The sequence below is a fragment of the Piliocolobus tephrosceles genome, chromosome 5 (genome assembly GCF_002776525.5).
Source record: "Piliocolobus tephrosceles isolate RC106 chromosome 5, ASM277652v3, whole genome shotgun sequence".
NCBI classification, from domain to species: domain Eukaryota; kingdom Metazoa; phylum Chordata; class Mammalia; order Primates; family Cercopithecidae; genus Piliocolobus; species Piliocolobus tephrosceles.
Genome location: NC_045438.1, coordinates 75,132,245 through 75,159,970, shown reverse-complemented (window position 1 = coordinate 75,159,970; position 27,726 = coordinate 75,132,245). Strand labels below are relative to the sequence as shown.

Below are 27,726 nucleotides of genomic sequence, written 5' to 3'. Positions count from 1 at the left end.
TCCCTTATGACAAAGCTCTACAGACAATGTTAAAGATAAAACTATTCATGAGCTACTCCAATCTACTCTGAAAAAAAATTAACTTTTTAAGAAAAATCCATAACTATTCATAATTAAACCATAAAGAAATTCCTCAAATACGTACAAATTCTTAAAATTCCTGGAGCAAAATCATATTCTATTCACTCACCAGGTTCTTACTATAATATTCCCATAAAATGGTAACAATTGCAATGTTTGGCTCCCAGAAATCACAAAGCGTCAAACAACAGTGAAGATACATTCGTAATTGTTCTTCTAGAATACTACCCTAAAAAATAAACTGAAGTTATGAGATGGTAAATGGGCTCTGGCAATATAAACATTTTCACTTGATATTGTACTGTATAACCTGCAGCTAAAAGGAAAATAAATATACATCACCCAATCATACCCATTCTCATATTCAGACTAGGTCTAAATCAACATAACACATACTTCCAAAAACATGTTTTAAAGACCATTAACATATTCAGATAACAGAAATCACGTAACTTGACTTTTAATTCAATTAGTTAAAAATTATAGGTGTTTCATAATTGAATGGTATTGGAAACCCAGAAACCAGAAAAGAAACCCAAACCAGAAAGAAGTGGCAAAGATGACCTAATAATTAAGATGTACACAAATCCAGAGGGCTTGGTCATACTTAATTACTTGGTTTAATTTTTTATAGGATTATAGGAGTTGTTCTTTCTAAAATCAAAGGATTGGCAGAGTACATCTATTTTAACCTTTTATGAGATAACAGGAGGAAAAGGAAGTAGAAAAAACATAGATGCTTTTTCTATGACAATATAACCATGCATATATTTTTTAAATGACACACCCTGAATTCTAATCATTCAACAATTGTACTTAAAACTTACCACATACTAGGCACTGTTTTAATGTACTACGCATAGGACAACAAGTAAGTCAGACATAGCACATGTACTGGTAGAGCTTACATTTTTGGAGAGGAAAGAAAAGGATACTAAAACAATATAAATTTGAACAGAAATAACTGCTGTGAAAAACGAAACAAAGCACAGTAATGTGAAAGTAACTGGTAGACGATGAGCATCACTATTTTATCAGCTGCTATGAATGGAAAAGCCTTTTGAAGGGCTGCAGTTGAACTACCTGATTAAATGAAAGTCAATAAAGACATGGAAGAAAAACATTCAAGGCAGAGAAAATGATTGGAAAGTTCCTCAATTATTAGTAGGCTTGGTATTATTTCTAGACAGGAAGACATCATATCTCATTTGAGGCTTTACTGGTCTTGGTAGGAAATTTGGATTGTATTTTAAATATGTTGGGAAGCTACTGGAAGAGAGTAAGCACCAAAGTGACACGATGTGATTGTTCAAAAACACTGCTCTGGATTATACATAAAGAATGAATAGAGGGGATAAGAAGAGATACAGGGAGAACAGGTAGGAGACGACTGTGTGAAACTATAAGACTGAAACTTTAAGACATGTTTGGAAAAAGATTCAGTGGGATTTGCTGGTAAACTACATTAAGGTATGAAAGAAAGAAGTTTCAGGTTTTGGCATAAGGAAATAGGTCAATGGTGCTACTTCCTGAAATGGCAAAGACTAAACGAGGAACTTATGAGGTGAGTGTCCAGGGTATCCAAGTAGAGCTATTAAGCAGACAATCTGACCTATGGGTCTAGAGTTAAGGGATTAAAGTCAGAGTTGTTGACATAAATTTGGGTCAATGATAAAAGGATCCATAACTGAGAGCCCTTTGATATTACAACATTTTGATATGAAGCAAGTGGAGAATACTCTATATGGAAAAACAAGTGGTCAATGAAGCAAAAAGGAAACCAGGCATTGCGGATGCCAAGAGAAGTATTTCAGAAAAATGACAACGGTGAACAGGACTGACCTTTGCTCAGAGGTTACAAAAAGAAGAAATAAGAATCCTTGGAAGAAACAATATGGAAGTCATTGATGGCGTTGCCAGAGCAGTTTGGGGCTTGATGAAGACTATGATGAAGAAGCTCAACTATGGATGGCTTATGACATCTAGGAGGTGAGGAAGTAAAGATATTTAAGTGAAAACATATAAACAATAAAGTCTTTGAACAAGTGAGAAGAGTTAAGATCCAGTGTACAGGGGAAGGAATTAGCTCTTGATAGAAAAAGTGACACTTCCAATATAAAAGAAGAATAGTATGAGAGATCAAATGTTGGGAGATTTGAAGGTGTAAAGAGAGGAATTCTTAACTGACCAATTCTACTTTTCAATAATTTATGAGGCAAGATGTTGAGCTGAATGGATTAGAGAAGAGCACGTATTAACTTTTATGTCAAAGAGAAGCTCTGGGCCAGGCATGGTGGCTCACACCTGTAATCCCAGCACTTTGGGAGACCGAGGTGGGTGGATCACCTGAGGTCAGGAGTTCAAGACCAGCCTGGCCAACATGGCGAAACCCCGTCTCTACTAAAAAACACAAAAATTAGCTGGACTGGATGAGGTGGCAGGCGCCTGTAATCCCAGCTACTTGGGAGGCTGAGGCAGGAAAATCGCTTGAACCCAGGAGCCAGAGGTTGCAGTGAGCCGAGACTGCTACTGCACTGTTGCACTCTGGGAGACAGAATGACACTCTTTCAACAACAACAACAACAAAAAACAAAAACAAAAAAACCAACAACAACAAAAACAGAAGTTCTGAAATAAGTCACTTTGGAGAGCAGAAGAGCAAACATTCTAGAGCTGACAGCCATTTGAGATTATGATCAAGAATTTAAAGTCAGACACCTTAGTAAAAATGAATGTATGATTTTCTCCCACAATATTCAGTTGTGGGTGGTGTGGGAGATAGGAGAGAAAAAATGGCTTTTTCATGGTTAAAACAAGTTAAGGGCCATGGAATTAAAGATGTTTCTCATGGAGTAATTATAATAATGGGTTGTATACATTGTTTAAGAAAGAAAGTGAGGAAATGGAAGAGGACAGAAAAATGAAAAGGTCAATGGTAATAGGCAAAATGAAAAGAAAAATGAAAAGTGAAAAACTGTAGAGTATAACCATGGGAGGAGGTAGATGAGGCAAGTAAAAGAAAATCTAATAAACAGTGAGGCTATTAAGAAACTGAAAGCACAGTTTGATTATACACAGTAACATCAGGGTCACTAGCAGAAATGGTGTACAGGTAAAGAACAACACAGTGATCTTGGTACCAAACTTTTTCAATGAAAGAAGAGTAACCCAAACATGGGTAAAAAACAGCAATGCACAATTTTTTTTTTTTTTTTTTGACAAGGCCTTAACTCTTTATTCATTATTTAAAATACACTTCAAACTACAAGTTCTCCAGAAGACTTCCTAACTCCCCTACTAGATAAGTGGCCTTTCTTTATGCTTTTATGGCACACTAGGCATACCTATATCATCATACTTACCTTGTTAAGTTTATCTGCTTTCAAGTATCTAAGAGCTCTGTGAAAGACAGAATAATGCCCACATTGTGTATACACCACAGTGCCTGTTTCACCAAAAGGCCTCCATAAATGATTCATGAACAAAACTGAGATCTGAGTTCTGATGCTTCTTCCCAACAAGCAGTTATGGTTTAGGGAAAGACATTTAGCTTCTTGAGTAAACAATTAAGCTATTTAACCAAAGAAGGCAAGGTTCTGTCCATCACTAGCCTCTAATTTTATTAAGAAAATATTAAATTAGATCCAGGTTCAGATTGATTCCTTTGGCACACTACTGAATTGAAATAAAGCATACTAATTTTATCATGTTTAAAAGGTAAAAAAGTAGATTATGTTATCAAAGTTAATATTGAAGGGTTTTGTTTTATTTGACATCTGAAACTCATTTTACCATGTAAAATCCACAAAAACATATTTAAACTGTAAAAAATACGCAGAGTTTGGGAAAAGCAAAAGGATGAATGCTAGGTACCAAACAGTGGAGTTAAACATATATGAAAATTCAAATCTCAGCTCTGCCATTTCCTAAGCTAGCTGTGTGAACCTGGACAAGTTCTTCAAACATTCTGGGCCTCAGTCTGTAAAAGTGTAAAATGGAAACAGAAATATCATCACTACACAAGACCGTCCTAAGTATTAAGTGAAGGAATGTGCAGTAAGTGTTAAGTACAGTGCTTGCACAGGGATAGCTGTTGTTTTGTTATCTGCAGGAGAGAAATGCACTTTTTTCAGACCAATGCTACTCTTTTGATGATCAAATAATAAACGCAACAGGTTCACAGTAGTGTTCCTTAAGATGATACATACCAATTTTGTCAGTTTTAAGCAAACCCTACCTAATCACAGAGACTTGACTAAAGACATGTAATTCTATGCCCTCTGATTAAAGATTGTTTTTAATAAGCCATAAGGCCTGTAGGCCTCTTTTCCACACAGCCTTAAACCTGACTGGCTCAAGGAGTACTACTCATCTCCCACATTTTCAGAAGCCCTTATGGGCTCTCAATGTGTCTCATCTCGTGTGTGTGTGTGTGTGTGTGTATGAGACAGGGAGAGAATATGAACTATTTAATGAATATTCCAATAAGTCCATTAAATGAATATGCCTGCTTCTAATCTCTGCTTTAGTCCTTTTTTAAAGAATGTCTTATCTTTATTTTGAACAATCAAATTTAGGCATATTACATTTGGGCACACTACATAGGTCAAATCTTTAATTGAACTAATAATAAGAACATTCACTCTTTTACCTTAGTTATTATATAGAAATGGCAATTTAACAACTGGTTATTATATATAATTTAACGAAAGCTCATTTATGTATGCATAACGAATCTACCTATCAGAAACCATCAGAAGAAGAAAATTTATTCACAGTCTAACTGTTACCAGAAGTTTCCCTAACTGGATTTATTTTTAGGAGTGAATAGAGTTGGACTTCAACATCCCAGGTAAGATCCTTCTACTCAAGAAACACTATGATTTTTAGTTAGTTATTTAAAGACTATTGTCCCACATTATTTAGATCTAATCACATTCAGAGTTGTTTCTGCTCCCGGACTCTCCAAATTAATGTGCGTTTAAAAAATCAAAATGATTTTTTAAAACCAAGTTTACTTTTTAAATACCCTTCCATAACCTTTATAAAACTAAAAATTACTTCTGTGATCTCAGAAAACAATGAGGCTTTTAAAAAGCAGGTAGCAAAAGACGAAAAATTTTTTTTCATATGAAAACAATAATGCTGTTCCAAAGGCAGAACACACGTTTACAATTAGCATTCACAAATATTAAATAGGATTATCTCTAAAAAACTGTTTTTAAAGCACTTTACTATTTGTACCTATGTAAGTAAAACTGAGCAATATATGTTCTTTTCACTAAACTAAAACTCTACCTGTTTCTGGCAGATCCTCTCTAGCAAGAAAAAAAGAATTTGGAACATTATTTGCTTGATTAAAGCTGTAGTGGTGGGCTGGGTGCGGTGGCTCACATTTGTAATCCCAAGCACTTTTGGAGGCTGAGGCAGGAGGATTCCTTGAGGCTAAGAGTTCAAGATCAGTCTGGGAAACATAGCAAGATCTGTCTCTATAAAATGAAAATATTAGCCACACATGGTGGCATGCACCTGTCCTAATGACTCAGGAGAAGGAGGTGGGAGAAGTGCTTGAGCTCAGGAGTTCAAGGTTATAGTGAGCTATAACCACACCACTGTACTCCAGCCTGGGTGACAGTGAAAGACCCTGACTCTTTAAATGAAAAATAAAAACAAAAAGTATAATGATGTGTAGACTAATTTTATTTGAAGGCTGCTGTATGTTTGGAAGGTTTTTGTTTTTAAATACAGCAAATGGACTCTTTCACCACTGCCACTGTTGGAGATCAAGTACATGACCATGGTCAGATTTCAATTTACCTCAATGGGAGGAAAACAGATATAATCAAACCAATAGCTCTATCCAAATATATTATTCTTTACGACTACCTACTACTGCACCCACAAAATTGGTTTCCAGAAATTCAACACATATTCCTATACTACTTGTAGAATATAATTTGGTACAATCAATGAACACTAAAACTGAAGGAACAGCAGAGAACCATAACACTACTTCTTCCTAAATATTATAATGGCCTCTTTTCCCATAGGAAAGATATTATTTTGACTTTACGCTAGGCCTAAATTCATAGAGCATGTTTCTTAGGTTAGTCATATTATTCCTACTTCCAGGGTGACTAACTCATCCTGGTTTGCTCAGATCTTTCCTGGTTTAGCATTGAAACTCTGGGCCATGCAAACCAGGATGGTTGGTCACCTGACCTACTTTTCTTCCCCCCGCCAATAGTCTTTGGGGAACAGGTGGTGTTTGGTTACATGAATAAGTTGTTTAGTGGTGATTTCTGAGATTTTGGTGCACCCATCACCTGAGCAATACATACTATACCCAAAGTATGGTCATTTTTTTTTTTTTTTTTTGATACAGAGTTTTGCTTTTATCACCTAGGCTGTAGTGCAAATGGCATGATCTTGGCTCACTGAAACCTCTGCCTCCCAGGTTCAAGTGATTCTCCTGCCTCAGCCTCCCAAGAAGCTGGGATTACAGGCATGTGCCACCACACCCAGCTAATTTTTGTATTTTTAGTAGAGACAGAGTTTCACCATGTTGGCCAGACTGGTCTTGAACTCCTGACCTCTGGTGATCCACCTGCCTTGGCCTCCCAAAGTGCTGGCATTACAGGCGTGAGCCACCATACCCGGCCTGTACCCAAAGTATAGTCTTTTATCCCTCACCTTACTCCCACCGTTCCCCTCAGGCCCTCAAAGTCCATTATATCATGCTTACATCTTTGCGTCCTCATAGCTTAGCTCCAAGTTATAAACGAGAACATATGTTGGTTAGTTTTCCATTCCTGAGTGTCGTCACTAAGAATAATGGTCTCCAACTAGATTCAGGTTCCTGCAAATGCCATTATTTCATTCCTTTTTAAGGCTGAGTAGTATTCCACGTTCTATATATAACAAATTTTCTTTATCCACTCATTGATTGATGGGCATTTGGGCTGGTTCCGTATTTTTGCAATTGCGAATTGTGCTGCTATGAACCTGCATGTGCAAGTGTTTCATAATGCTTCTTTTCATCTGGATAGACACCTAGTCGTGGCACTGATAGATCAAATGTTAGATCTTCTTTTAGTTCTCTAAGGAATATCCATAATGTTTTCCATAGTGTTTGTGCTAGTTTACATGTCCACCAGCAGTGTAAAAGTGTTTCCTTTTCACCAAGTCCACACCAACATCTATTATTACTTTTTGTTTTTAAATTATGGCCATTCTTGCAGGAGTAAGGTGGTTTCGCACTGTGGTTTTGATTTGCACTTCCCTGATCATTAGTGATGTTGAGCATTTTTTCATCTGTTTCTTGGCCATTTACATATCTTCTTTTGAGTACTGCCTATTCATGTCCTTAGCCTACTTTTGGATACGATTTGGGTTTGGTTTGTTCTTGTTTCTCTAGTTCCTTGAAGTATGACCTTAGATTGTCTATTTGTGCTCTTTCAGACTTTTTGATGTAGGCATTTAATGCTATGAACTTTCCTCTTAGCACTGCTTTTGCTGTATCTCAGAGGTTTTGATAGGTTGTGTCACTATCATCACTCAGTTCAAAGGATTTCTAAATTTCCATTTTGATTTCATTATTGACCTAAAGATCATTCAGAAGCAGATTATTTTATTTCCACATATTTGTGTAGTTTTCAAGGTTCCTTTTGGAGTTGCTTGCCAATTTTATTCCACTGTGGTCTGAAAGAGTACCTGATAGAATTTCAATTTTTTAAAAATTATTGAGACTTGTGGCCTATCATATGGCCTATCTTGGAGAGTGTTCCATATGCTGGCGAACAGAATGTATATTCGGCAGTTGTTCAGTAGAACATTCTGTAAATATCTGTTAAGTCCATTTGTTCTAGGGTATAGTTTAAATCCAGTGATTCTTTGTTGACTTTTTGGCTTGATGACCTGACTCGTGTTGTCAGTGGAATACCGAAGTCCCTCACTATTATTGTGTTGCCATCTATCTCATTTCTTAGGTCAAGTAATTATTTTATAAATTTGGGAGCTCCAGTGTTTGTTGTGTATGTTCCCTATTTAGGATTGTGATATTTTTCTGTTGGATCCTTTTATCATTACATAATGTCCCTCTTTGTCTTTTTAAACTGTTGTTGGTTTAAAATCTGTTTTGTCTGATCCAAGACTCCTGCTCGCTTCTGGTGTCCATTTGAATGGACTATCTTTTTCCACCTCATTACCTTAAGTTATGTGACTCCTTATGTGTTAAGTCTCTTGGAGACAGCAGATACTTGGTTGGTGAATTCTTATCCATTCTGTCATTCTGTATCTTTTAAGTAACACATTTAGGTCATGTCTATACAATGTTGGTATTGAGATGTAAGGTACTATTCTATTCACTGTGGTAGTTGTTGTCTGAATGCCTTTTTTTTTTTTTTCCATTGTGTTATTGTTTGACAGGCCCTGTGAGATTTATGCTTTAAGGAGGTTTATTTGGTATGTTTTGAGGTTCAAGATTTAGGTCTCCTTTCAGCAGTTCTTGCAGTGCTGGCATGGTAGTGGCAAATTCTCTTAGCATTTGTTTGTCTGAAAAATACTTTATCTTTTCTTCATTTAAGAAGCTTAGTTTCACTGGATACAACATTCTTGGAGGATAATTTTGCTTAAGGATGCTGAAGACAGTACCCAAATCCCTTCTAGCTTGTATTCTGCTAAAATATCTGCTGTTAGTTTGATAGGTTTTCCTTTGTAGGTTACCTGATGCTTTCTGCCTCACAGCTCTTAAGCTTCTTTCCTTTGTCTTCACTTTAGGTAACCTGATGACTATGTGTCTAAGTGATTACTTTTTTGTGATATTTCCCAGGTGTTATCTGAGTTTCTTGTATTTGGATGTCTAGACCTCTAGCAAGGCCAGTAAAGTTTTCCTCGATTATTCCCTCAAATAAGTTTTCCAAACTTTTAGATTTCTCTTCTTCCTCAAGAACACCAATTATTCTTAGGTTTGGTCACTTAACATAATCCCAGTATTCTTGGAGGTTTTGTTCATTTATTAACAAATTCTTTTTTGTCTTTATTGGATTGGATTAATTTGAAAACCTTGCCTTCAAGCTCTGATGCTCTTTCTTCTACTTGTTCAATTCTGTTGTTGAAACTTTTCATGCATTTTGCATTTCTCTAAATGTGTCTTTCATTTCCAGAAGTTGTGATTGTTTTTCATTTGTGATATATATTTCTCTGCAGATCTTTTCATGCATGTTATTATTTTAAAAATTTCTTTAATTTGGTTTTCACCTTTCTCTGTTACCTCCTTAAGTAACATAATAATCGACTTACCTTTAGAACTCTTTTTCTAGTAATTCAGAGATTTATTCTTGGTTTGGATTAATTGCTAGTGAGCTAGTGTGATCTTGTGGGGGTGATAAAGAACCTTGTTTTGTCATATTACCAGATTGTTTTTCTGGTCCTTCTCATTTGGATAGACTATGTCAGAGGAAAGATCTGAGATCCAACGACTAATGTTCTTTCGTACTGCAGAGTTATCACTTGATGCAGTGTTCTCCCCCTTCCTGAAAGCCAGACTGCAGTGATTGTTATTGTTCTTCTGGGTCTAGCCACCCAGCAGAGCTAATGGGCTCTGGGCTGGTACTGGGGGGGTGTCTGCAAAGAGTCCTGTGACGTGATCTGTCTTCAGGTCTCTCAGCCGCGGATACCACCACCTGTTCTGGTGGAGGTAGCAGGGGAGTAAAATGGACTCTGTGAGGATCCTTGGTTGTAGTTTTGTTTAGTACACTGGTTTTCTCAAATGTTGGTTATGCTGTCAGTGAAGCTGTCATGTGGACGGACTCAGGACCTCTGGTTAAACAGGATGTTACAGGTAATGGAATTAGATGTTGTCTTCTTCTTCCTTGGAGCAGGGCTGTTCTGAGTCGCCGTAATGGCTTGAGTTGGTTGGCCTCCAGCCAGGAGGTGGCACTTTTAAGAGAGCATCAGCTGTGGTACTATAGGGGGGATATAAACTTGCCCTGAAATCACCTGCATAAGTATTCAGGTTTATCAGGTGATGGATGGGGCCATGGAGCTCTCATGAGTTTATGCTTTCTATCTTCAGCTACCAGGTAGGTAGAGAAAGACTGTGATAGTTAATACTGAGTGTCAACTTGATTGGATTGAAGAATGCAGTACTGATACTGGGTGTGTCTTTGAGGGTGCTGCCAAAGGAGATTAACATTTGAGTCAGTGGGCTGGGAAAAGCAGACCCACCCTTAATCTAAGTGGGTACAATCTAATCAGCTATCAGCTCCGCCAGAATAAAAAGCAGGCAGAAGAACATAAAAAGACTAGACTGTCTTAGTCTCCCACCCTACATTTTTCTCCTGTGCTGGATGCCTCCTGCCCTCAAACATTGGACACCAAGTTATTCAGCTTTGAGACTCGGACTGGATTCCTTGCTCCTCAGCTTGCAGGTGGCCTATTGTGGGACCTTGTGATCATGTAAGTTAATACTCCTTAATAAACTCCCATATATATATTAGTTCTGTCCCTCTAGAGAACCCTAATACAAACCATAAGGTGGAGGAATGGTTAGGTATGTCTGAGCTGAGACTCTCCTTGGGCAGGGCGTGATGAAAACACTGTGGAGTGGATATGGGTGGGGGCAGTTCTCAGGGCCACGAAATTATGTTTGAAGGGGAATTATGGCTGCCTCTGCTGCTTCATACAGGTCTCCAGAAAAGTGGGGGAAAGCTGGCAGTGGCAGGCCTCACCTAGCTCCCATGCAGCCAGCAAGGTCAGTCTCACTCCTGCTATGCTCCCCCAACAGCCAACAAAGCTGAATTTATATCCAGACCTCTGGTGTGCAGGGCTGAGATCCATGTAAATACATATAATATATATATATATATATACATATATATTTATCCATATACACCTTTAAAGCTTCCTAAGAAATATTCTGTAACTTAAAACCAGCTGAGTGCCAAACCATAAATTCATACACTGTTAGAGTTGAAAGGGAGTTTAAAAATTGTTAAATACAACAGAAACATGGGTCAAGTAGAAGTCAATTTAAAGGACACAAGCAGTTACAACTTAATTGGAAATTAAAGCCCCTAGTTACTGACTCAGATTCAGTAACTCCCAACAGAATAATGTTATCCAGACTTTGCTGAAATTCTTTGGATTTGGTTTTAAGTATGCTATGTTAAAGTAGTAAGACTGACTTAATAACTGATACAAATGACAATGACCACTGTAATATGCATCTTATTTTACAACCACTTTTTAGTAATTCCCTTCATTCCGAAATAAAAAATATACATAAAAAACTTTTGAAGTTACTAAATCAATACGTTCTCAAAAAAATGAGGAAGACCAATGGATGTGATACAGGACAAAATATAATAAAAACTTTTCCAGGGATCGTGGTAAAGATTATAAAAAGATAATAGATCTTTTGTTTTTGATCTAATTTATGTATGCAGAATTCTTTGGCATTCTAAGCTAGAATTTTTAGTTCATAATTAGATGATTCATATTATAACTAAATGTTTTTATGTTTCCTAAAAAAGTGAGAGTTAATGCAGATAATGGGTAAAAGAAAATTTCACGAAATTAAAATGTTTTCCAAAGACATAGCTACTACACACACACACACACACACACACACACACACACACAAAGCAATATTATACTATATTTCTTTTACTCCTCTTCAAGTTTTAAATAATCTCTATTTCTTAAATGAAAAATATTTCCCAAATTCCAAAACATTCTTTATTATAATTTTTCATAAACTCTTACAAAAATGATAATATATTACAAAACTTTACAGGGCTTCCATACAATATGTTTAAAAATGTGATGAACAGCATGTTTAAAACTATTTTAAAAGGAGGTCAAGTCTGACCTCTAGGCCATGAAGCACTATATTAACAGCTCTGCAGAAAGGAAAATGATAAGGTATGAAATGACTGCTCAGAAACTAGGACCTTATCAGTTAGAATATGATTCAAGCCTGTAAGACAAATTGCTCAGCAAGGCAAGTCACCTTCCCGCTGTGATGAGGATATAGCTGAATTTTCAATGCCAATGACTATCTCCCTCATTGTGTCACCTAGTTTGATATCATACAGTCAAGGAATGGCATACACTTCTGAAGCATCTACCACTTATTTTGAATATATTTTGTCAAAGTCACCAACTAGGATATTATCTTTGTCCTTTAACTGACAACTTAGTGTTAAAAATCTTTAAAGAATAATCACTAAAAGAAACTATTGTGAGTTGACCCTTCAAAGCATGAAAGTTATTTGTTATCTGAATCATTTTAACAGCTTGCTTGGTTTTAAAAATAAAAATGTATGGCATAAAAATTAAGCAAAGTCCACAAACTGTCTTACTTTAATTGCATACCTGAACACTGATGGACTTTTTCAGCAGTTCTTCTACAAAGTTCCAATTTGATTCTACTTTTCTCTAGAAAGGAAGTAAACAGTAATGTATCAAAATTATTGCTCTTGATTATGCCCATATTTAAAATTAGAATATAGCAAATTAAGTGTGCAGGACATTTTCCTCCATCATTCAGCATCAATGTAATTTCTTGAATTTCTAATATTGTTTTGGTAAAGAGTTAACGAACTTGGCAGAAAAAAATGTACAACTATTCCAATCCAGTACAAACCATATCAGGAGTTGTAACAGTGGTGCTTTAGTAATATTATAAATATTCTACCAAATATGTCATTTCTGCTTTCAGATACAAAATCCAACACACAAAAAAAGAAACATTATATATCTACATGTATTTTTGTTTTTTTTTTATGCTGAGTAATCATCCCTATTTTCCACTTTAATCACTACAGCTTTTTCCTTCATTTTATGAACAATAAACCTGAGACCATCTACTTTAGTAAACAAAGTAACTAAAAATTTTATACAGAAAATAAAGAAAGCTTTACACGGTTCTACCTCATTTAGCTAACGGCCACCTATTTGACAACCTCGACTATCTAGAATGATCTCCATGATAAGGAAGAAAGCTAAAAAGGACTTTCACAAAGGCTAGGTAGGAACTTAAAACAATTCTACATTTCCAAAAGGAAAGCCTGGATGACATTCTCAGAGGATACTCAGTTCACTTAATATTCAGTTCTTAAAGTTCTGGATATGTGGATACTGGACAAAACCAAAAGCAAAGAAAGCATTTTAAAGAATAAGCAAATAATAACCAGTTTCTAACGTGGAGGGGGAAAAAAGGTATAAAAAGTAATCATGGCCGGGAGCAGTGGCTCACACCTATAATCCCAGCACTTTGGGAGGCCGAGGCGGGTGGATCATGAGTTGGAAAGCAGCCTGGTCAACATAGTGAAACCATGTCTCTACTAAAAATATAAAATTAGCCAGGTGTGGTGGCGGGCGCCTGTAATCCCAGCTACTCGGGAGGCTGAGGCAGGAGAATTGCTTGAACCCAGGAGGTGGGGGTTGCAGTGAGCCAAGATCATGCCACTGCTCTGTAGCCTGGGTGACAGAGCAAGGCTTCATCTCAGAAAAAAAAGAAAGTAATCCAAAGACCTCAAAAAGAAAAACCTGAGGCCTTAAAAAGTAGAAGACCTTCATCATACCCTTCTTATCCCTGTTGTAAAAAATATGATGTTCACAGGCGTGAACTCAAATGATCAACAAAGTGTTAAATCATAGTGAATACTCATGATTTTAAATGGCTAGACGATATTCACATAAAATGCTAACTATAGTAAATCACTAACTAAATATTTTCTTAATAAAGAGCATACTGAGTATGGTAGTCAGCCTCTAAGATGTCCCCCAATAATCCTTGTCTCCTGGAATTTATACTTTCTACAATCCCCTCTCACACTGTACTAGCGTTGGTCACTAACAGACTACCAACACCAATATGAGTGGTAGTATGTCACCTCCAAGAATAGGTTACAAGACACTGAAGCTTCCATCTTCATGATACTCTGACCTGTTAACTTAATCTGGAAACAGCTATGTTGTGAACAGCACATATGATGAGAAACTGAAGCATTCTGCCAACCAAAAAAACAAAGCTGAAAGCAAATTCTACAGTTTCAGTTAAATCTTCAGATACTGAAGCCCTGGCTGATAGCTTCACTGCAACCTCATGAGAGACCCTGAGCTAGAACCACCCTTGCTAAGCTTTTCCTGAATGCCTGACTCAGAAATCGAGAGTGTGAGATAATAAATTTTTGTTTTAAGCTGATACTTTTGTGACAGAGCAATAGATTACTAATACAATGATTTATTTTTAGCAAAATTAATGACTTTTTGACATACAAAAATAAAGTGAATGCAAAAAAACATTTACTGGGAGAAAATGTGGAGTAAAGAATTTGGCCTTGCCCAAAGAAAAGACCTGGCCTGCTGGGCGCAGTGGCTCACTCCTGTAATCCCAGCACTTAGGGAGGCCGAAGCAGGCGGATCACTTGAGGTCGGAAGTTTGAGACCAGCCCGGCCAACATGGTGAAACCCCGTCTCTATTAAAATACAAAAATTAGCAGGGTGTGGTGGTGTGTGCCTGTAATCCCAGCTACTCAGGAAGTTGAGGCTGGAGAATTGCAGGAGAATTGCTTGAACCCGGGAGGCTGAGGTTGCAGTGAGCCGAGATCACGCCATTACACTCCAGTCTGGGCAACAAAGGGAGACTTCGTCTCAAAAAAAAAAAAAAAAAAAGATCTGGCCTTTGACCCTAGCTTCCTGGAGGTCATCTCTGGGTCCTGGGAATGTTATGCCTGATCGTAGCATCTTTGTTTGACTAGGGTCCTATGGTCATACTGGATAATCTAACAATGTGATAGAGAGTGAAGGTTGGACACACCCACATAGTCTTAGCTTAGGGTTTGGTCATGCCCAAAAAACCAACAATGTGACTCAGGCTGGGCGCTTTGAGTCAGTTGACTTGGAAACTAAAATCAGCCATGTGAGCAATTCAGTAGTCCATGCCTACATAATGGAACTCCCATAAAAACTATGAACACTGAGGCTTGAGTGAGTACCCCGTTTTGCAACACTCCCTGCATACTGTCACGCACTGATGCCAGGAGACGAATGTGGCCTGACTCCATGAAGAGAAAACAATAGAAGGCCCACATTTGGTACTTCTGGACTCTGGCCTATGCCCTTCTTCCCTTGGCTGATGTTAATTTATATCCTTCCCCTTTAAGAAAACAAAATAATAGCTTTCAGTGAGTTCTATGAGTCCTAACAAATTATCAAACTAAGGTAGTTTTGGGAACCCCGAGCTTGCAACTGGTGTCAGAAGTAAAGACAGTCTTAGGGACTGTCCCCTGAAACTTGGTAGTTGGCACTGAAAGTCTCTCTCAAAAAAGATCATTTTCTTCTATGAATACTGTATGTCCACTGTGTCAGGTTCTTGACATATTACTTCCTCAAAAAAATTTCCCCATTTCACAGAAAACATAATTAAGTCTCAGAAAGGTCATGTATGTACAAGTCAAAGAATGAATTCAAATCCAAGGTTATCTGGCACCAAAGCCTGTATTTCTTCTATTATAACATGCACCAGTAACCAATTTTTTTTTCTTAGCATGCCTTCCCTCAGATTTCAGCAATTCATTTTTGTATCATTCTTTATTAAGAAAATGTCACCTCCAGTGCCAAGTGAGAAGGGCCACGACAGGGTTGATGTAATTTAAGTTTTAGCTTTGTAACTGGATAGCATTGAGTATATTTCAATCATTCAGTGTTATTAAAGCATTTGAATCACAAGAATTACAAAAAAACCGTATAATTCTCACCCAAGGAATTTCAACTATATAAATCAGTTTTGTGGCTATAATCTAAAACAAAAATAAACTGCAATTCAAATAAAAGAATGGCAACTACATCATGCCCAAATCAAATGTAAGAGAATATGTATCAAAGAGATACAGATTTTTCTTGCACAATAAAATTTCACTTTGGGAAGCTACAACATTTTTTCTTTTCTATATATCAAGTTAAATCTGCTGATAGAAAGGAGGTAGAATGTCATCAATTTGAGGCTATATTTTATATTCCTTATCTCACCATTAAAACTAAGATACCCATTTAAGCTTTACTATAGGTAGGATCTCTACCAGACATGTAAAACAGATCCTCCACCCTCCACTTCAAGCAGACTAGGTAGTCTGGTGCAACTCTCATTTTAAGGTTACATTTCACACTTTTATCTGGTTACTATTTAAGATGTTTCAAAGACAAGCATCAGCTAGCCTGACTAATTGCATTATGTTCTGGGTACAGAAAACACTGTTAAAACTGACCCCCTGCAATGCCCAGAAGTAATTTTCCTCTTTAAACTGTATTTGGTTTTAAAATAGATGACTAGAATTGTGAGAGAGTAACCCACTCTCATCTTGGCTGAGAGAAAAGCATTAAACAGAAACGTATGAAAATTTAATGATTCTAATATAAAAAGTGAGATCCCAAATTTTTCTTACAGGCCAACACTAAGAAATGGGCTAGCTTTGTGAGTTAAATCCATTATAGCTTTGTGATTTAAATCCACTATAGGTTTACATTTTAAACCTATTTAAAATGTAAAGATTTCACATTAACCTTCAGGGCAAAGCGGTTCACGTTTAAAAACAAACATCACCACACTGCCACAAGATTATAGATATTTCTCTGGTGAAGAACACATGACTAGACATTATTACTTTATATCATCTCTCACTCCAGATTACTTATTAGAATAAAGCATGCTTACTGCACAACCATTTTCTCTATTGTAGTTGGTTATATATCATAAGGAGAAAAAAAATTTTCAAAATTCTAAATAGATCCCAGACCCAAATTAACACCTTATATAATCTCTCAGAAACAATACATCAATATGCCTTTATGTTCATAGATTAGAATTACTGTCTGATTTGTCGATTAAACTGAAACACTTTGAGGATAAAAGGAAAAATTAACCAGTTAGGATAAATAGACAATAAGGTATAAAGTAGGACTGTCTGTACCTGGCAAAATGGAACACATGGTTACCCTATCAAAGACCTATTCGTAAAAGGCAATCCTTAGGAGAACTCTAATATCGAGTTTATCTAAGAGATAAAATAGGGGTGATATTTAACCACTGTGTATCTCAATTTCTTGACCTGTAAAATGAATATATTATCCTCTCACCTACTTTGGAATATTTCACTGAGATAATACACAGTCACTGTGAAATATTAAATACGTTGCAAATGCAGCATATATTTTACCCCAAATGAAAACTATTATTAACTAGAGAGCTTGTTTTTCTTTAAAAGCCTTTAAGAAATCCAGAAATATTTAAAACTCTTTGAGGACTCATATATAAAGGCAAAGTTTATTTTACATGTGCATACACATACATATTTCACATCCTCATCATTTTTATCATATCCTTTTTATAATAATTACCAGGGCCTTTGTTTTTAAAACCTTCTACATAAAATACGTGATTTTTAAAAATCTTGGCAAAAGAAAATCACACAGGAACTGATGACAAATATAAAAGACATGAGTTAAGCTATTTGAAACACAGACAATTCATTTACTATCTTGATTCAGAGCTAATAAAAGCAATAATCTCTTCTGGAGTTCTCTATGAAATAGAAGAGTAGGGCTGGGCACGGTGGCTCACACCTGTAATCCCAGCACTTTGAGAGGCCAAGGTGGACAGATCACGAGGTCAGAAGTTCAAGACCATCCTGGCTAACACAGTGAAACCCCGTTTCTACTAAAAATACAAAAAATTATCCGGGCATGGTGGCGGGCGCCTGTAGTCCCAGCCACTCGGGAGGCTGAGGCAGGAGAATGGCGTGAACCTGGGAGGCAAAGCTTGTAGTGAGCCGAGACTGCACCACTGCACTCCAGCCTGGGAGACAGAGCGAGACTCCATCTCAGAAAAAAAAAAGAAAAAAGAAATAGAAGAGTGATTTCAGCATTGCAACCATGGGTGGTTACATCAGTGCAATTCAGTATTATAATAGCAATAGCAATGATATATACTAATGTGACTAGATTGTCTACCACACTGAGAATATCTGGGGGGTCAATATCAACTAATATTGAAATATACTATGCACTCAAATAACTGTTTATACAGTTCCAACACGTATTAATAACCTAAAAGCATGTTCCTTGAAGCAAGAAGTAGTACAATCTGGCAGGGCGTGGTGGCTCACACCTGTAATCCCAGCACTTTTCAGAGGCCAAGTCAGGCAGACCACCTGAGGTCAGGAGTTTGAAACCAGCCTGGCCAACATGGTGAAACCCCATCTCTACTAAAAATACAAAAATTAGCTGGGCGTGGTGGTGTGCGCCTGTAATCCCAGCTACTCAGGAGGCTGAGACAGGAGAATCGCTTGAACCCGTGAGGCAGAGGTTGCAGTAAGCCAAGATCACGCCACTACATTCCAGCCTGGGTAACAGAGTGAGACTCCGTCTCAAAAAAAAAAAGTGGTACAATCTATTTCATGTGTATCCTCTAATAGGCACCTAATATTATGCTAATACATAACAGAAACTCAGAAACACTTAACTAATTGCCATATTTACTTACATTGATTAAAATGAGAAATATATACTTGGAGGAACTAAAGTTGGAAAGGAAGAGAAATGCAAATGCTTATATTATGACCTTAGAATTACAGGTAAATTTTCTTAGTTCCTTTAATATTGTTCTAATATTCTAATAATTTTAAAAAGTGAAATCACATTAACTCCACAAAAACGCTTAATAAAAGCACTACTATAGCAATAGTGGCAATTGCTAAAATTTATTATTTGCTCTGTATTAGCATGGTACATAATCATGGATACAAACAAAAAACACACAATTCTTTTCTGTGAGAAGTTCATTGACTTTTCTCAATAAATTGGTAGAATACTCAAATACACTGATATTGGGCTGTGTGTGAACTCCTCAGAGCAATTTCTGACTATTTCACTGTATTCTGGGATCTCCTACAGGACCTTTTATTATTAGGGGAATTATTTAGAGGACTTTTTGAGACCCTTTCCATTTCTATGATGCTATATTAATACTAACTAACCCTCAGATTCCATGAATGACTTCTCAAAGCTGGGTCTATCCAACATTCCAAAGAGGAAAATCTATCAAGCCTATCAAAGAATATGTTTCATAAAGCAATGGTTCCCAAACCTCATAGAGGATGAGAACCAAGGAACTTTTTAAAAATCAGGATTTCCACAGGTAAGATCTAGATATCTGGATTTTTTTTTTTTTTTTTTTTTTGGATGGTGTCTCACCCTGTTGCCCAGGCTGGAGTGCAGTGGTGTGATCTCAGCTCACTGCAACCTCCGTCTCCCGGGTTCAAACAATTCTCCTGCCTCCGTCTCCCAAATACCTGGGACTACAGGTGTGTGTCACCATGCCCTGCTAATTTTTGTATTTTTAGTAGAGACAAGGTTTCACCACGTTGGCCAGGCTGATGTCAAACTCCTGATTTCAAGTGATCCACCCGCCTTGGCCTTCCAAAGTTCTGGGCTTATAGGCATGTTTTAGGTTTTTTAGGTTTTAGGTTTTTCTAGGTATTTCATGTAAATGTTCAGGTTATTAGACATAAAGTTGTCGACAGTATCTCTTACCTTTCTAATGTATACAGAAACTGAAGTCATGTTTCTTTTTATATTTCTAGTATTGAGTATTTTTGTAATCGTAAATAAAATTGGCCAATTTTAGGTATCAATTTGAGGACCCAACTTTTGGCTCATTTTATCTTTTTCATTGTTTTCATTTCATAATTTTTTGTTAATTTTTTAATTGCATTCCTTTTAATTGCAGCTGGACTAGACACCTGGATTTTTTAAAACTCACAAGTAAGTCTAATGATCAGCCAGGTTTGGGAACCACTGGCATAAAAAAGACCAATTTTGAAAATATAAGACAAACTGGCTTCATGATTCTAGATGTTTATTTTATGGAGCTGATAGGCTGATATAATAATATAATACTATTAATTTCTGAATATGGTAGAAATTGTATAAAAATAGGTCTTCAAAGTATACATCTGTTAGCTGACTTTATTCATGGGGTTTTAAAGCAACACTGTAAAAAATATTTCCAATGAGAAATTAATATATTAGTTAAAATCTCTTCCTATTTGAAGCAAACTTCATGGTTGTTTAATAAATTATCTTAGCAAAAAGCTTCACTAAAGAAGTGCTATTATGAAGTACTTTTACTAAATTATTCATAAAAATAAGTAATTCATTCCCCGAGAAATTTGTCAATTATAACAGATTTTAAAACTACAAAGAGCCTTTGTGACAATCCAATCTCATGATTTTTTGTTAAGGGGAAACAAGACCGGAAAGATTTAAGTAATTTGCTCAGGGTCACACAACTGTTCAGTAGCAGGGCCAGGACTACATACCAAATCTTCTACAAGTTATTTTTTTTAATTAAACAATTAAATCATGAACTTTATAATTTTTCAAGATGTTTACAGAAACATTATACATGGATATAAATAATTTATCTCTGTGATTGTAGTCTGACTTTTCTTGTTCCTGCTCACTTATCTTTTAATTTGTCCAAATAATTACGTATTAATTCACAATATAAGAAAGTTTTTTAAAAAATGAAGTCTTACCATTTCATCTGGTACTCCATGGCGATCAAAGTGGTAAAATGATGCTACATGAGTAATAATCCACCAACTAAAACCTAATGGATCCCTGGACTGCATTACAGGCACAGAGGGTCTTCTTTCGTCACTTGATTTTTCAAGCAGTGTTTTAAGTAGTTTATTCAACCAGTTCCAAAATGACTATAGAAACAGAGGTAATTTGATTCCATTAAATTAAGACAGTTTCAATAACCTTTGATTTAGTGGTTTTTCTCTGTTTTTATAATGAAGCATACATACAAAAGACAAAATACATATATGAAATTTAAATAATAAAAATACCCAGGTTAAGAATCAGAACATAAATAGTACTTTAGAAGTACCTTACATGTCACCACATCTTCTTCCTCCATCCAGTGGTAACAATTTTGCTGACTTTCATGATAAATCATTTCCTTGCTTTTTTGTTTTGCCACACGTATACCAGCCCATATTACATATTAGGTGGCTTCATCTGTATTTTGTTTTTTTTAAATGCATGCCTGTATTCTCAAGCGGCTTATTTCTAATTCTTTTGTAACTTGCTTCTTTTGGTCAATGCTACATTTCTGAACTCATCTATATTAATGAAAACAGCCATAGCTCATTGCAATATTCCAGTATATGACTATATGATAAAACATTTATTCAATCTACTATTGCAGAACATTTAGTGAGTTTTAGGTTTTTCTAGGTATTTCACGTAAATGTTCAGGTTATTAGACATAAAGTTGTCGATAGTATCTCTTACCTTTCTAATGTATACAGAAACTGAAGTCATGTTTCTTTTTATATTTCTAGTATTGAGTATTTTTGTAATCGTAAGTAAAATTGGCCAATTTTAGGTATCAATTTGAGGACCCAACTTTTGGCTCATTTTATCTTTTTCATTGTTTTCATTTCATAATTTTTTGTTAATTTTTTAATTGCATTCCTTTACTTTCTTTGGATTTACTATGAAGGGCTTATTGCTAATATCTTGAGATAAATTCTTAGTTCATTAATTTTCAATCTTTTTCTCCTGTATTTGCATATAAAGTTACAAATTTCCCTCTAATTATAACTTTAGCTGTAGTTCCAAAACTTAAGTCTACAGAATGTTATTTACTTCAGAATATTTTATAATTTCCATCATCTCTTCTTTAACCTATGAGTTATTTAGAAATATATTTCATTGTTTCTATGCATGTGTATTTCTCCTTGAAAATCTGTCCATTTTAAATTGCTATGGTTAACACCATGTTATTAGCCACTACAAAATTTATATTCCTGATAAAGTAAACCTTTCATCACTATAAAGTAACTTAATGCTTTTTTGTTTTAAAGTCAAAATTTTTCCAATATTTAATACGTCACTTTCTTGTATCTTTTCTATCCATTTTGAACTTTGATATATTCTGTTTTAGATATGCCTCTTGTAAACCAGCTTACAATCTATCCTGACAATACGTCTTTTAGATGAAGCTTTTAGTAGTACCATTGCAGGTAATATAATGACTAATACATTTAGTTTTAAATCTACAATCTTATTGCATATTTCTATTTGTATACCTACTGTATCCACCAACACCTCCTTCTCTAGGGTTGAATATTTATTTTTTCCCCATCTACCTGCTTGGAAGTTAAAAAGTCCAATTTTCTTCTTTTAGTGATGATCTAAGAAATAAACAGCATATATCCAAATGTCTTAGTAAGTTAATATAGACCTTTCTCTTAGAACAAACAAGAACCTTAAAAGACTCTAGCTCATTTACGCCCTACTCACTTTAGATGCTACTATTACTATATGCTTTAGCTCTATTTTTTAATTCCAATAAATTATATTACTGATTTATACAAAACACGTACCACTTTCTTTGCTCTTTATTCCTTCTACGTGTCAGAACTCCCATTTTGGCATCAGCATTTTTCTGCCTAAGGATGCCCTTCGATTTTGCTTCAATGAAAATAGCTTTATTTTATCTCACTTTTTAAAGATATTGATAGGTAAAGAATTTTAGGTTGATAAATATTATTTTGATACAATGAGGATATCATTCCCACTGGCCTCCATTGTTGTTGAAAAGTCAGCTGTCCATTTGATTGTCACTCTTTTAATGGTGTTATATTGGCCAGCTGTGGCAGCTCATACCTGTAGTCATAGCACTTTGGGAGGACAAGGCGGAAGGATTGCTTTGAGACCACCCTGGGCAGCCCCGAGAGACCCTATCTCCACAGAAAAATAAATTAGCTGGGCGTGGTGGCATGCACTTGTACTCCCAGCTACTAAGGAGTCTGAGACAGGAGGATCAATTGAGTTCAACAGCTTGAGGCTGCAGTGAGTTGTGACCACACCACTGCACTCCAGACTGGGTGACAGAGTGAGACCTTCTCTCTTAAAATAAAATAAAGTAACACATTTTTCTGTCTGATGCTTTAAATTTCTTCTCTTTGTCTTTGGTCTTCTGTAATTCTACTGTGATGCATCTGGGTGTGTTTTTTCTTTTTATTTACCCTATGCGTGTTCCTTGAATTTATCTGACTAGCTTTCATTAACATTTGAAAATTTTCAAGTCATTTTTTTCTTCAAATATTTTTGTTGTTCCACTTCCTTTTTAACTATATAGTTAGAAGTATATCAGACATCCTCTCTATTCTTAATGTCTCTTAACCACTCTTTCATGTTTTCCATCTTTTGTTATATTGTGCATAACAGATCTTATTCAAAATTAGTCTACTATACCATTATGCAGGAATCGTAAGATACATTTAGCTATCACATCATTTAATCTGTTAGTTTCTTCAGCTTCCTTTAATCTGTAAGAGTTCCTCAGATTATACCATTCATAAGATTGATATTTTTAAAGAGTATATCAGATATTTAGGTTTGTCTGATATTACGCATTTTATTCTTTTGTGGGGGGAGAGGGTCTCACTCTGCTGCCCAGGCTGCAGGGCAGTGGTGCAAAACTCTGGACTCAAGTGATCATCCCACCTCAGCCTCCCAAGTGGCTGGGACCACAGGCAGGCCACCGCCACACGTAAGTAATCTTGTTTATTTTTTGTAAAGACGAGGTCTCTACGTTGCCCAGTCTTGAACTCCTGCGCTCAAGCAATCCTCCCACCTAGGACTCCCAAAGTGCGGGGGATACAGGCGTGAGACACCATACCTGGCCTATTTTTGTACTTTCAAGGCATCATACTGGTGGCACATGATATCAATCGGTCCTATTAATAGTTAACTTTGATTACTTGATTAAGGTAGTACCTGCCACATTTTCTGTACTATAAAGTTATTATTTTCCCTTTTATAATTGATAAATATTATGTAAAGATCTTAGCAAACTATGTAAATGTGCTGTTTTTCATCAGTTTTGTCCACTACTTTAAGCATCCATTGAGGATTCTTGCCTGAAACAATTACCATGGAGCTTGTCAAATGGTGATTTTCCAATTCCATGACTCTACATCTATTAGGAAGAGTTTCCCTTTTCCCAATTTATTTATATCGGTAGGGACTCACATATTCCTACTGAACAGATTACAATCCCTTACTATTTTGTAGCTCAACAGTAATGGAGATCAGTGGGAATGATATCCTTACTGTATCAAAACAATATCTGTCAACCTAAAATTCTTTACCTATTAATATCTTTAAAAAGTGAGGAAAAATAAAGCTATTTTAGTCTATAGACCTTAATGCTGACTCTAGTGTCTTTTTGACATGTAGTCATCATTTTTTGAGCACTTCCTTAGTTTCTGGTACAAGATGCTTCAGGCTCATGTTTACTTTCCATGCTTCATCCTGTAATCAGCCCTTTGGTCAGACTCTTGTTTCCTTTCACTACAGAATAGTTATTTTGAAACTAAGATATAGCTGCAATGTGTATACTGTTACTCAGTATCATTGCTTGTAAGCCCACCCAGTGAAAAAGGTAGGAAATGCATGCATGCACACACACATATACATTTATACATGGTCCTATATATTAAAAAAAGTATTTCATACTATATCAAATTCTAATCCAACATACTGCGGTTCATGCTGGCTTTCCTTCTTTCCATAAGTATAACTCAATTTCCCAACACAGATGAACCTGACTCCAATTACACACAATGTATTTATTAATTTGTCCAGTCTAAGAATACAAATATAATAGATTTTAAATTGCTAATCTTCACATAACAATGTAAAAAACAAATCTCCTAAGTGAAATATTTACAGTTCTTTATGATTCTTTTGTCTTTAGCCTTATAGTATAGTGTCAAAATAGTACGTTCTAAAGTTACCTGGGTTAGTACTGCCAATCCCCACAAAGAGTGTTATTCATTTAAAATACATTTAAGTTCAGTTGTTTCTGTTATATTCCATTGAGTGCACCTTTCATACAGATTGATTTAATTTGGGGGCATGTGAAACATTAACATGATTCTAAAGTCAGAACTACCCAAATAATTACATCAAACCCTTCCACTCCATTTTCACCCATCCATCTTCATTTTTACCCACCAATCTCAAGTTTGTCTTTCCAGTATTTATTTGTGCACAATTGAATATATATACACACACACATTTCCTTTTTCCTAATTTCTTATACAAAAGGTAACATCATCCTCTAAATATTGTTTTGAACTTTGTGTCACTTAACAATACATTATGCAACTCACTCCATTATCAGTTCAGATATCTTCCTCATTCTATTGCATAACTATAAATAGAATCGTTAATTGTATGTGTCAATTTGAGCAGGCCACAGGATGCCAAGATATTTGGTTAAATATTATTCTGGATGTGTCTATAAAGGTTTTCTGGTTGAGAGTTACGTTTTAATTGGTAGACTGAGTAAAGAGATTGCCCTCTCTAATATGGGTAGGTGCCATCCTATCTATTAGTGGCCTGAATACAACAAAAAGTCATACTGAGGGTGGAGAAGACTCCCTGTGCTTCATACTGAAACACTGTTCTTTTCCTGCCTTCAGACTTGGACTCAAGACTGGAAATTACACCATTGGCCTTCCTGATTTGCAGACCTTTGGACTGAGACTGGAAACTATACCATCTGCTCCTCTGGGTCTTCAGCTTGCCAACCTCAGATTCGGGACTTCTTAGCCTCCATAACTCTGTGAGCCAATTCATTATAATAAATCCAAAAATCTATATATCCTATTGGCTCTGTTTCTCTGGAGAACACACACTAATACAGAATAATACTTCAGAGTACAGATAGACCATGGTTTGCTCAACCACTCTTTTATACATGAGAATGTAGATAGTTTCTACCATACTACTATAAAAACAATACCGCAATAAATAAACGTATGCATATGCATTTTAATTTTCGAGGATATACATTTAGAGTAAATGCCTGGAAGTGGGATTGCTAGGGTCAAAGTTACAAAATCCTTGGCGCACACTTTTCCATTGAGTCATTTTAAATGCTGCATTCAGACCTTGCTTTAAGTTGACTTTGCAAGTCTAGTGTCAATAAAATTATTTTGCTCTTATAAGTTGTTTGGTCTTTATGCCTAGAGAACTTGGAGATTTTTTTCTTTATGTTTAAAGTGAAACAGTTTTAGTAAGACCTGTCTTTGGGTAGATTGCTTGGGGTTAATCTTTCGAATTATCCAGTAGGCCTTTTCAATATGTAGATTTAGATCTTTTATTTCTGGGAAGTTTCCTTTGATTATAGTTTTTAATAATAGCTATATCACATTGTTTTCTAGGGATTGCATTTATATGTACAGTTATTTCATCTTTGCCTATCTTCCACCTCAACCATTTTCTCACTCTCTTCATATTTATCTCATTTTTATTCCCTTAGTTGTTTTTCAACCTTTCTTCTATGCCCCTTACTGAATTTTCATTTAAGTATAATCTCCCTTAGTTATCTTGTAATTTAGTCAATTCTAATACAATTTTCCTCTTCCTATTTCTTTCCTACATTCAATGTATTCTTTCCACCCAACCCGTTTTCTGTCCATTTGTTTTTAACATTTGAGTATCTTATTCAAGGTGTTTTTCTATACCCCCAGATGTAGTCTGAACAGACAAACTAATTCAATCTACAATGCTGTCATTTTCTTCTGTTTTATACAGTTGTTTCTGGGGGAAAGGGTGCCATCAAGTAAAGTATATCAAATCTGTTTTTTTCTAGTAAGTTTATAAGGGTCTAGTTTCATTCCGTTCATTTTGTAGATTAGGACTAGCTTAAAAGATTCTTAATTCAGGGGCACCTTCTTTTGACAATGCACCAAAGTCCCATTTTCCCATTTCTTTACTGAATTTTTTTTTTTGGTGGTGGGAATGGGTATGAGTCCTTTGATTTATTCTTTTTTTTGGTGGTGGTGTTTTAAGACCCTAAATTTTCTGCTTTCTCTTCTGGTACTCTTCACCACCCAATCACCAATGGGTAGGTACCATGACTCATTTTTGCATTTTTATGCTACAGAAACTCCATGTAATATGGACACTTCCATGTTTCTTTTTTATCATCAGTTCTCTGATCTATAAGAAAACTTTTTCAGTATCTTCACATTCTGGCAATGATTTTAAAATATAACCACTGTTAGTTCTCTTCTCTGAGCAGTTTTTCTCAGACTGCCCTGCCTTATTAGAAAGGTTTGTGGTAAGAGCTTCAGTGGCTTTCTGTTTTTAAAACTGACGGTACTAAGCACTCCCATTTGCAGTTATATAATATGCATGTTTTTGTATACAGCTGACTTGTGAACCCAGGTTTGAAATGTATGGGTGCGCTCATACATGGATTTTCTTCCATCTCTACCACCCCTAAGACAGCAAGACCAACCCCTCCTGTTCCTCCTCCTCCTTAGCCTACTCAACATGAAGATGAGGATGAAGACCTTTATGGTGACCTACTTCCACTTAATTAATGAGAAGTAAATATATATTCTCTTAAGGTTTTCTTAACATTTTATTTTCTCTAGTTTATCATGAGAATACAGTATATAATATATACAACATACAAAATACATGTTAATTGTTTCTTTATGTTACGAGTAAGGACTGCAGTCAGCAGTAAGCTACTAA

At 35.9% G+C, this 27,726-nt stretch overlaps 1 protein-coding gene across 4 annotated transcripts in view; it reads right to left on the bottom strand.

Moving 5' to 3' along the window:
- The window catches only part of MMS22L (MMS22 like, DNA repair protein), a 139,608-nt gene that overhangs the window by 90,945 nt on the left and 20,937 nt on the right, over positions 1-27,726 (bottom strand). For 3 of the 4 annotated variants that reach the window (XR_002730375.1, XM_023205881.2, XM_023205882.2), the window contains exons 10-12: positions 20,685-20,861; positions 12,460-12,522; positions 191-310 (exon numbers count right to left, since the gene is read on the bottom strand). Coding sequence is in view for 3 of the 4 variants with exons in the window: in XM_023205881.2 (XP_023061649.2) it covers positions 191-310; positions 12,460-12,522; positions 20,685-20,861 (360 nt within the window). In the remaining variant the exon portion in view is untranslated. The remainder of the gene's footprint in view (positions 1-190; positions 311-12,459; positions 12,523-20,684; positions 20,862-27,726) is intronic. The other variant, XM_023205884.2, reaches the window with a different exon arrangement.